This window comes from Ruditapes philippinarum, unplaced genomic scaffold, assembly GCF_026571515.1.
Source record: "Ruditapes philippinarum isolate M1 unplaced genomic scaffold, ASM2657151v2 ctg3212_1_1_1_1, whole genome shotgun sequence".
Lineage (NCBI taxonomy): Eukaryota > Metazoa > Mollusca > Bivalvia > Venerida > Veneridae > Ruditapes > Ruditapes philippinarum.
In genome coordinates, this window is record NW_026852782.1 from 158,835 (window position 1) to 171,397 (window position 12,563).

General features: G+C 30.8%; 1 protein-coding gene across 1 annotated transcript; it reads left to right on the forward strand.

Annotated features, from left to right (window-relative positions):
- The first annotated feature begins 7,172 nt into the window (after positions 1-7,172).
- On the forward strand, positions 7,173-10,075 carry LOC132724205 (protein quiver-like). Its single transcript, XM_060709030.1, has 3 exons — positions 7,173-7,249; positions 8,286-8,411; positions 9,637-10,075. Exons 1-3 carry the CDS (start codon positions 7,198-7,200, stop codon positions 9,813-9,815), a joined length of 357 nt encoding a protein of 118 aa, XP_060565013.1. The 5' UTR covers positions 7,173-7,197; the 3' UTR covers positions 9,816-10,075.
- The last annotated feature ends 2,488 nt before the right edge of the window (positions 10,076-12,563 follow it).

The window sequence follows — 12,563 nt, forward strand, 5'->3', positions numbered from 1 at the left end:
AAAGTTCGCAAAAAGCGTAAAATTAAAATGTTGATGGTTCAGCACCGTTATGGATGGTAGTGGATAGTGCATGTACAGACCATGCATGCTACCTAGTAACGGTTTAAGCAAAATTAAACACTGAAATATAAAAGATTGAAATTATAAAAGAAAGTTAGATATAATTTAGATTTTTGTAAGCAATGTATATTGCAAAATAGTTTAATTTGATTTCAAATTGATTCCTCTCAAACAGTCTTGGTTTGATGATATGGCTGGGTTGTGTCGGAGGGTGCAATCTGTGAATGTCGCATTGTCTTATTAATATTTGTCGGGTTTTTGAGGGTTTTTTTTGGTAATATTGTGCTTTTTTAAAATATTATAAGTATAAGTATTACAAAAATAATATATTTAACCTATTCTTAACTATAATTATGTTTGGTTATCAGAATCATATTTATTAAAGTATTCTTAACTAGGCTATAGATGTATGAAAAGTATTCAATAACAAGCACAACAAAGTACATCGAAAAAGTAGATGAATGCATTTACCAGCCTTGAGAAGCTGCCCTTTGTTTCCATTGTTGTTGTTGCTTATCAATGAAACTGAATAATGCCGCCGATAATTCTTCTCCTTTGAATGTTTTCTTCCGAACAGGACTTTTGATATTTTGTTATGCAACACAGACTCTCTTAAAACATCTTATTTTATATAAGAAACAGTTCTATTTTCCCGATAAATCCTCGTCCTTCTAGATAAATAATAATAATAATAATAATAATAATAAAAATAATAATAAAAACAAAACATTTATTTATAGAATTAGTTGCCTTGTATAGTTACCTCTCTGGCGTGGGTTCGATCCCCGGGAGATGCTTTGGTCGTTTAGCACGGAGGAAGGTAGCCTAGTACTGGTGTAACTCTCCAGGAACGATGGTTAGGAAACTACCCCCCTATATGACTGAAATACTGTTGGGAAAAGGTGTAAAATGAAACAAACAAACAAACAAACAAAAGCCTTGTATAGTACTGTGTTTTAAATAATAATAATAATAATAATAATAATAATAATAATAATAATAAAAGCAAAACATTTATTAATAGAATTGGTTGCCTTGTATAGTACTGTGTTTTAATACGTAAGGTTTTTTATTTAACAAAGCTTGAGTGTGGCGACACTCATAATATTTATAGTCTATACTATGTATAAACATTTCATGAACGTAAATATTCTGTTCACCTGCTACAAGTCAGGTGTCACCCTGCTTTTTTAAATTCATTTTATTCTTTCTTTTTTTAAATGCTTGCTATATATATCTATATGAGTGAAACTTGCATACAAAATGATATATTACAGTTTTCTGATTTAATTTAATTACTTGGAATAAATCGTTATATCTGTTGTCGTAAATAGAAAACAGCAATATTGCAATATAAGCAATATCGTCAGGGCATGCTGTTAGTTATTTACATGTTTATGCCATCCAAGAATCTCTGCCTTCGACACTTGCAGATGTAGAATTTATTTGGTTAAAAATATAAAGTATGCATCATACAAGGATAGATGTAGATTGTTGTATTTAATAAAATGAATTTAGGTTTAAGGTGCTGTTGATAGGTCAAATAGAAGGTATGGTATCTAATTTGTCATTATTACTAACAATTTAAATACAGAAATATATTTTAGAAAAAATGAGTAAACGGCCTGACTGACTTTTAAAAATAATTATATGCTTTATTCATTACGGCTTAATCACGTGCACTAGAAAATGTTAGATATATTATAATTTCCTTAAATTCAATTCAGTATATGTAAATGAATATTTAGAAAGCCTGCTTTTTGGTTCAAACAAGTTATTGAACAATCACTCAGTTGGAACCAGTAAAATCACAAAAGATAATAACATCGAGAAAACAATTTGTAGCGTTCATTTAGGGACGTCTCCAAGTATATACGATATCAAACGGAGAACTTGCTAAGACAGACATTTGGACAATTCAATTTCCAAAGAGAACTATTGATGTTCACACGACTTTAGTTTCTTGATGTCTTTGAAAGTATAGCAAACAACATATACAAGTATAATCAAATCTTAATAGTTAGGCTGAACTTCTTTTCATATAGTATATTTTTTTAAGGATTAAAATTAATAAGTATATGTCATCACATATAACACGTCTTTTGTATCATTATTTTTGAACAACACCGGAAAGGGGATGTGTATTTCAATTCAATTTTTGTTAAATATTGCATTATTCTGCTAACTTCAACACTTATTATTATAAATGTATAATAATTAATTTAATTGGTTCGTTTAGTTTGTTTATTCTTTTTTCTATAGTTTCAAATTGAATGTGTTTTTTAAAATAGCTTACTTGTTTTGATCGATCTTTCGCAATATATACTATAAGCTGTTGAATTATCTGTTTATATAATTTCCTTGACAACACTGAAATCGCTTTCTAAGTCTAAGCTTGATTTGTGAATGTTATGACTTGTACAGATACTCATCAGCGATTGGTGTTTAATAGTAACACTATGTATGTATTGTCTGTGTATTGAAAAGTGAATGACACATTCAATAAATAACGTAAATACCTTCGCAGGAAATGACTTTGTAAATGTGTTTGCAGTAAATGTTTTTGTCCGGAAATGTTTGTGATAAATACTATAATTGTATTAAAACTTGTACCCACTTTCTTGATGGCATTGTCCTAGCTTTTGTTAAAACAAGTGTTTCATTAATGAATTGTCGTATTTTCCTGTGACTTAAAATGTTGCAACAATTAAGTATAAATAAAACTAAAGTGTGTCGTTGTCGGTTATTTAACATAAATTCGGGAAATTTAGTTTCGTTCTTTATAAAGGAGTATAAATCGATTGATCAGACAAAAATATCTATTATACGAGATATGAGCCGGGTTTTTTTTAATCCGTTCAGAAGAATGCATTACTCTTTCAAACCGAACAACCCTCGTATATTGGTGCTGCTGTTAACCTATAGAATTACGCAAGAAAGAGATACACACCAGAAATATACTGTTAGTCTGTTACCTTGGTGATGCATTATGAAATACCAAAACAAAAATGAAAAACATTCTTAAGAAATAAATGAATACAGTAATATATAGTTATATAGTATATCTTTATAAGGTTTTTACCCATTTTTGACTAAGTTCTCAAACCCTAAATAATAGGAATCATTAAAGTTTCATTCTTTTATTGAAGACTGGTGTTTATATTATATACAATGTATAAGTCAAATGTGACTGTATTCTTGGTAATCAATGTACTTACTTACAGAGATATATTAGAATCAGTTGTGTAGATTTAGCAGTTTTTTTACGATTTTGGCAAAGCTTGTATATTTGGGTTGCATATATAGCTATCTTTGTTCCAGATTCCTGTAAAAATTGTTGCAGAAGTCAGGTCACACTATTTTTTTAAGCAATAATTATTATTATTATTTTCTCTACGTTTTTAATGAATTTGATACGGGTGATACTGGCGCATTTTGAATAGTAAAATTATATATCAATAATTAGTTACATATTTTCTTAGCGAGTAGGTTTTGCTAAGGTTTTTATAATTTTTGTGGCTAGCGTATTCTTATGAAACTTTAAAAAAAAAACTAATTTGATCTATTTACATAATATTTATGTTGAGAGCTGAAAAAATACTTTAAATAAAGCATGACGTGGATTTCATATTTTCTTCTTTCTTCTTTAAACAAACAACAACAGTGTAAATGTTCATCTTCATGTTCAGAGCAGAGAATTAAACTCATCACCATTTGACTCTCAGTTTGGAATTCAAAACAAAGATATATTTCACATAGTTTATTGCAATGAACCGTATGAAAGTGTACGAAGATCAACAATATCATTTTTAGATTAAATTATATATGGATAACCTTGAAAAATATTAAGATAGCTATTTCTAAAGTTCGCCCCGCTGGGGTGCAGAGCGAGATTTAAGAAATAAAACGGCGGTGTCGCGGGACGAAAACACGCTAATTAGCGGGGGCGGGGCGAAGTTTAATTGATAAAAGCTCACTAATAAGCGTGTTTTGGTCCCCCCCCCCATTTTAAATTGTTAATTATCGAATTTTCGCTTGGCGGGCTCGCGGGCGAAAACAGGAATGGCACAAATTAGCAAGCATACATATCAGGTTTTAAATGGCAAATCCTTTATTAAACTTGAAATAATAGAAACCATAATCATACTTGATACCGCGTGAAAAATTAAAACAATTAACGAAAAGTAATTATCATTAGTCATTTGAAACCGCGTGGAGAAAATATTTAAACAATTTATGAAAAGAAGTAATTATTAGTCAACTGAAACCGCGTGAAGAAAATATTAAAACAATTTACGAAAAGTAATTATTATTAGTCAACTGAAGTCGCGTGAAGAAAATATTAAAACAAATTCAATAATCTTAGGAAAGTATATATATATGAATTTTTTTTTATATTTGGTATTCAACATATACCCGGCAGAAAAGGAATGTAAAAGAACATTCCAAGAGAAGATGGGCAAGGTCACAGTGAAACCCCTTTCCAAGCTGTGAAAATGGTATTTCCAGGTCTTAGTGTAGATGTTATGTTTCTTTTTTCAAAAGGTTCAACAATTAGGTAAATCGTTCCATATAATTGTCAAATCAAAAGAATTAAGGTGAAATATGAAATCTGCCGACATTAAAACGCATAAACAACAATGAAACCCTTCGAAACCTGTAATCTACCGTTCACACACTCTATATAAGTTAGTAAAGCGGACGATTCGTTTCCCGATCTCTTCTATTTTTAGAAATGAACATCACTGTCGCGTAATAAAAGCTCTCGAAGCAGGCTTTCGGTGATACGATGCGCTTTTCCAAGACAAAATTACTGAACTACTTATTTTGAAACAATACAAAACTGTTTTTTTTTCCAACAGAAAATAAAAGCTGAAGGCCGCTTTAAGCAATAATGCTCTTATAATATGATATGACCTCAAAAGAAAGTCAAGGTACGATTTTCTATCTGATATATGATAAATGATACAAACTTAGATCTATTACCTGCTTTGATATATATGAGCCGCGTGACGACAAAACCAACATTATGTGTTTGCGACCAGCATGGATCCAGACCAGCCTGCGCTTCCGCGCCGTCTGATCAGGATACATGCTGTTCGCTTTCAGACCCTATAACAAGTAAAGAAACTGATAGCAAACAGAATGGATCCTGATCAGACTGCGCGGATGCGCAAGCTGGTCTGAATCCATGCTGGTCGCAAACCCATTATGTTGGTTTTGTCGTGACGCGGCTCAATTATATTTTTTTATTTTCCTGAATCAACAGAACAACAGTCAACCATGTTACAAGGTCATTAAATTGTGACATTTTTTAAACAGTCATATAAAATCAGATGCTGCAGGAAAACAAATGCTTATGATAAATAATATTATTTATATTCAACAACTTGTATATACTTGTGTCTCCTCGGATCATCTTATGTTGAAACCGCATTCTTATTCTAATTTCAAGTACACGGTAAGTTTATAGTAAGAACAAAATACATATACATGTACTGGAACAATAGAAACAATTGAAGAGAATATTAAATAAACAGGATATTTTATCATAAAATTGTATGTTATTGTTAAAAAAATACTATGTATATATGCCGTACATGAACACGTTAAATAAAGATATTTTAAAAGAGTTAGGCCTATTTTTTTGTCATTTCTGTGTTTTAAATTACCTATATCTACTTTTTCTGTTCTTATCAGCCAAGGGAGAGTTGTTAACACCGCATAGAGCTCATCATCGAAGTCATTACAATAATCACTTTCATCAACATTGTGATCAACATCATCATCACAAAAAACACCATCACGTTCATCATTATTTAAAACATCACCAGGTCCTTCATCATCAGAACATAATCACCCCCATAATTATCATTAAAAAATTATCATCACCCTCACCGTTAAAGAAAAGTCATCTGCATCAGTATAATTGAAATCAACATAATCGGCGCATGAATCATCATCATTACAATCATCATCATCATCTTCATCATCGTCGTCGTCGTCATCATCATCAAATCATTATTACCTCAATAATCATCATCAAAATTATCACCTCTTCCATCATACTCATCATCATCAATTCCCTGATCAAAATTATCATTATCCTGACATCCATCAGCATCAAAGTCGTTTATATCACCATCATCATTATCATCACCATCATCATCGTAACTATATTTATAATTATCATCAAATATTTATTAATTAAAAACTATTCATCACCTTAATCATCATTATCATCAAAATTCATAATTATCGTCACTTTCATCAGTATTTTCATCATCATCATCATCATCATCATCATCATCATCTTCTTCTTCTTCTTCTTCTTCATCATCTTCAATCATCATCAACATCTTGATCATCATCATCATCATCTTCTTCTTCATCAGCATCATCATAATCAGTAGCAGCAGCAGATTATATATATCAGTGCTATTTTTTCATTGATTCACATAGGAAAAAAACGCAACTGAAATATAACAGTTGAGGATTTTTAAAAATACTGCCATCTCATTGGACAAAAAATAATTTCAAACACTAACACCTATTATAAATCAGTATAGGTTTTACAGAGGCTGGAATGGGACGGGGTATTACACATTCCCAGTAGCAAAAAACATAGATTAATTAGCAGATTTTGGTTAATTTTTTCTATCGTTTACATTTTACACAAACGTTAAAAGGCACAAGAGAGGGAAAAGCACTGGACATAGTAACATTTACAATTTTTTATGAAATTAAGATAAAAGAAACTCGTTAGTCACTTGATTATAACGAGTAATATAGTATTCCGGCCTCGACATTTTCTTTATCACAAACTTCCCTCGATTTCGCAAAAGAACAAAACAATATTATTCATCATAATTATATAAATGTTCATTTTTAGTCACTTAATAATATATCAACGTTTGTTTTTGTTATAACAACTTTTTATAACAATATCCAATGATATACTCGTATATCTATTGTTTTATCAATATTTGAAAAATATATGAAAAATGTGCCCATCGTAGACCAATCCGCTTAAAAGAAGAGGGTGGATAAGTGGACCAATCCAAGTACTTTAAACAGGAAAACATTGTTTTCATACTCAATTGTAACTAAACTTTCACGGGGTTCACAATACTAAAAATGCATCACGTATCTTTTTGGTATTTCAGGCTGTTGGTTATAGCTGCAACCGGTAAGAAAAAAATTATAGAATTTCTATTTCAATAATATTTTACCGAGCATGCATATACGATGTATTTGTACAAATTGTGTTTGTTTTTGGTCATATGGCGACGTTTCAGCTTTACCTGTTCTCTTCCGTGCATTATTTCGGACACGAACCGGCACCTGAGTAGAACCACCGAGGTTCCGTAAGAATGGACTGTTTGACTCAATCATTTTGGGGAAAAAATGATGAAAACTTCAGGTAATACACAAAGTTGTTATTAGCCGCGAAATACTTAGTTCGTAGGGTTTATAAATGCGATTTATTCATTTAATTCAGTTTAAACATGTGCATATTTATTTTAATATTTCATCATTTTTTTTACATTTATATGTGTTCAATTATTACATATAGCTGAAAGGGGATAAGAACTAAAGAGAACTTATATACTTCCCGATTTTGCACGAACAAAAATTCATTTAATTTGTGAAAAATCCATCCAGTATTTTTTAACAAAATTGATGATATATCAACCCTAATTCCGCCGTGCCAAAGGAAAAATGCACGGGCTCTCCACCCAATATATATATATTATCTAAAAAATTGTAGATTTGTGACTCTCCATGTCAGCTTTTACTCGTTGAGTCATACATCGGGTGTCCTTTGATGCACAATTTACACGAGCAGATAACTTACTATGTAGAACCGCCGGGCTGGATAGCTAGGTCGCACGAATGGCACTTAGATTCTGATGGAGCTCGAATCCATAGCGATTAGGGACAAGTGGTTAAAGGCAATGACCTTTTATTTACGCGACAATTGAGGACCTTAATTGTGTTTATACATATAAATCGACTAGAGCTTTATCTATAATTTGAAACTTAGATATTAATTAGTGTTTTAAGTTTAAAACGCATAATTGTCCTTGATTTTTATTTTAATGTCCTTAGTACAAACAATAGTTTATACAGCAATATGTTTCACATAGCTTTTGGTAATCAAATACAACGCATGGTATTAATTCTATATATCGTTAGTAATAAAACGGTTTTTTGTAATACAGTTACATATGTTCTGGCCGTTATGTGTTACACCTGCGTTGGAGATGGGTGTAGGGATCCGTTTGACGAAAGCCAAGCTGTACAAATATCCTGTAACGGAAGTTGTTTGAAGGAAATTAAAAACGATCGTAAGTATGACACAAATGACGTCATCATACTACATTATTAATTTTTAATATTGATGAACTGTAACTGGCAGCGTACGGTTTTAATGGTTAAACCCCGTTTTCAGTAGTAGCCTTAAGATCGGTTTGAAACAAGACACACCCGTTTCTTACATTAAAAGACACTTTTCCAAAAAGGAATAGCCATATCAACATATTGATTCGTTTCTAAAACGAAAGACCTTTGTCCAAGACCTATATGTCCTACCGGACACACCTTGTATATGACCAGTCTATAACACCTAATATTTTGAGATCAAAATAGACACATATCGTTTTTTCGCTGGTATAACATTTGTCATTCATTATCAAACATAAATCGATGTGAAAAGATGAATTAGACCTTTTAAAGTTCATTCCGTAAGGTGAAAAGGCGATATTTTAGCATTTATTCATTCAAGCGTCTTGTCCGGTATGTACCGAAATACGGTATTAAGTGTTGTGCTCTAATCCTTTTTTTAGTCACACTCATTTTCAACGCACGAACTAGACTGGAGTTACTTCCCCTTTCACTACTTATCATGGTAAAAACACCCTGAGAATCAGAGTAGCCATAGCTTTAGTATTGTCAAAGGTATTGAAATTCGGTACGGCAAGGAAATAAATATTTGTAACTCATAACATGTTGAATTTATGAAATGTACTCTTTTTTGTTCTGCTTTTACTTCGGAGCAGTCGATCACAAGATTAAAGGGTCTCCACTGAAGTTATTCGTTATAAATAGGTTTCGTGATAAGTGTACCATTTTATGTACGTATGCACCAATTTCTTGTGTGCACAATTTCATATTATTCCCTTACTCCGTTTTTTTAACATAATATTTTTTTCCACTTGTGCAGCATGACAGAAATTTGCAAGGCGTTCCAATGCATTTCAATTCAATCGGGCTATTAATAATAGCACAAAAATGCGATTTTCAATTTATTTCTCAGTCTATCAAATTTTGTATCTTTCCCTATCATCCTCTTTGTAGTGCCCGAGTTCGTCTATGTAAAATTTCCATATTTGATGTTTTTAAGCTTTTAAACTTTCCAATAATTGAGCTATAAATAGACCCTTGTCAGACTGCACGGATGGCTGCGTGATATGCCTATTATACTGATAACAAAAGAATTATCGCCTCCGTTTTATGCATTGTAAGGGTTAAACTTAATAAGATATTAAATAAATTTTATTCTTTTTTGAACAGATATACAGAGACATTGTACGGAAAGTTTTGGTTTCCCATTTGACGACAAGTGTATTATCAAGATAGGTGGCACAGAAACCTGCTTCTGCTCCACGAATTTATGTAACGGATCCGACAAAAGAAACATTTCACTAATTTATGTTAAAATGTCTTTCCTCGCATTTGTTTGGTTAAAGTAAAAAACGATGATAAAAAGTTTACCTTCCACAAAATACAACGATAAAGGTGTATATTACTTTTATACGTCCTATAAATATCTTTGAATGCCTTTCCCTAATTGGCTTACAAGCAAGTTTTTTTGTAAAAAATAACAGGTCAACATAAAAGTATATTCACAACAGTTTTTTCTTCTTCTAAAAATCTAAAAATAGATTTTATGGAAAGCCCACAAAAGATGCGTGCTATGACGTGACGTCACGCCAAGTTTGTTTGTATTAGTCTGAAAAAAAAACAGAAAAAAACAACAAAAAAACAAAACAAAAAAAAACACAACAAACGTTGGGCAACTTGCAAAAAATATCAACTTAGTCTATTTTACCGTCTTTACATTTTTTAAAGAATTATTAAGAATTAAGCGTGCCAATGCGCATTTAAATACAGGGCCAAATTATGGAATAAATTGACAAGCTGAAAAAAACACCGATTTATGGAAGATTTCATATCCCATGTTGAAACGATTGATGAATTATATAATAAAACAGATTTGTACTTTCTAGATGGTAAATATGATGTGATATGTACTAAAAAATCATTGACATCGACTTTCGTCTCGGTCAATATTTCTTTTAGTACATATCACATCATTTTTCACCAGCTAAAAAGTCCATATTTGTATAATATTTGCAATGGACAATTCATAGGTATTTTCCTAATCATTGTTTATTCATATTTCTTTGTTATTTATCTTTTTTCTCTATACTCCTCTCCTTAACCATTTATATATTAATGCCATACAAAAGATTTGTTGTATTGACGAGACATCGAAACGAGACAAAAAATTCTCTGTACATAATTTATATGTGAATTAATACTATCTATTATATACTTATCAATGAGATATTGACAAAATATTGATTAAATAAAATGAGTATTTTTCATTTTTTTCTCTGTAAAAAAAATTGCAGGGAAAATATTTTCCGTATTTTCATTTGTATCTTGTTATCACAGCCAATACACAACATTTGAGGTGAAATGTCAAAAAGAGAAAAATGTATATATACTTAACAGAAAATTCTAGTTTTTTTTTCTATAAATATACAGGATTTATTTTCATCTTGTGGTATGAAAAGTATCATCTCTCACACGTGGCTACCGCCACTCATGAAATATTTATTTTCATACCATTCGAAGAAAATAAATCTTGTATCTATAGGAAAAAACTGGATTCATGTTTATCTTGTTATTCATGTAATATAAAACTGGTATCCATATATAAAACATTTAAAAAAATAGATAAAAATGTTTTTGTTATATTGTTTCTCTGCTAACATTATCGAAAAGTATTTCATTTAAATTAATGTGTAGTAAAATTGACCACATTTACACCGGGCCACCACCCTAGGACTATTACAGTTAATTTCTTTAGTTGCATAACCATTTCTTGTACAAATGAAGAATCTAAAACAAAGGGAGGTAAAATTGCAGTATTCAATTATAAAAAAAATATATCCGAATGTCTGGACTGATGTATTGTTTTTATCTTTAATGATCGTAAATGCATCAGATAAATTCTAAGAGTACAGATAAATCATTTCTGCCGGTTCCTGCAGTCAGTAATTATATATAACTTAAGAGCCCCTAAACTCTGTACTTGCTTCCCTTGAATTTACATAATTATTATTCCTGGTAAGTAATACAAAGATTAATTGTTATATGAAGATTATTTGTTGATTTTTTTAAGAAATTGCAATAAAAATAATTGTAGTATAACGATATTAGATGGCATTTTTATGGCTGAAATAATCATTTTGTCATCAGGATATAATTGATATATTAAATCATTAAAAGATGTTCTTTAAAATCTGTAAAATTTTCCATAGACATGACAAAGGTTTAATTTATTTGTTGATGTTTTCAAATATTAACTGCATTTCAATAAACAACACATCATGACAAGTAGTATCTGGGTTAAACAAATATTGAACATAAATAGAGGATATTGCATGAGTGTAGGTTAAATACTAAATTTATTGAACGAGTTGAATAAAATCATATAATAATATTGTTTTATTCAACGAGTTTAATAAATTTAGTATTGAATCTACACGAATATATTATTCTATTTATCACATATATAAAATAAGAACGGTAAACTGTTATCAAGAGTCATTTTTCTTTGACGCGCCTGTAGTGTAACGCTAACATTAGCGCGCTTTAACGCTATGTTTATAGCGCAAATGACGTGACGTCAAAGTGTTATTACACTAGTGTAATATCGTCTAGTGTAATATCGTTTTTATTTAATGGCTTTATTACACTCCTGCGCCGCGGTTTTTGTGATAAACTCAGATTGAACACAAGTTCAAGATTGAACAAGAATGACTTAACCCGTTTCTGCACTATGGTGACGATATATCACTCAAGAGATAATATCATTGAGAAGCAATTTGTAGCGTTCATTTAGGGACAAACGATGTCATTCGGAGAACTGGCTTGGAAAGACTTGGAATAATTTAAATTACAAAGGGATATATTGATCTGACCCTTTACAGTTATATATTGCATTTGATAATTATGACGTTATTGAATGTCAAATAATTTATTCCAAAATCTGAATGGATACCTCTAACCGATTTCAAATATTAGTAAAGAAAGATGATTAGTTGACGTATATATTAGTCATAAGGTTAACACTACTAACGCAATACCATCTGTAATTGTTCAGAAGTTAATATCGGTATTAGGCAACTGTTCATGCAAGTAACAAA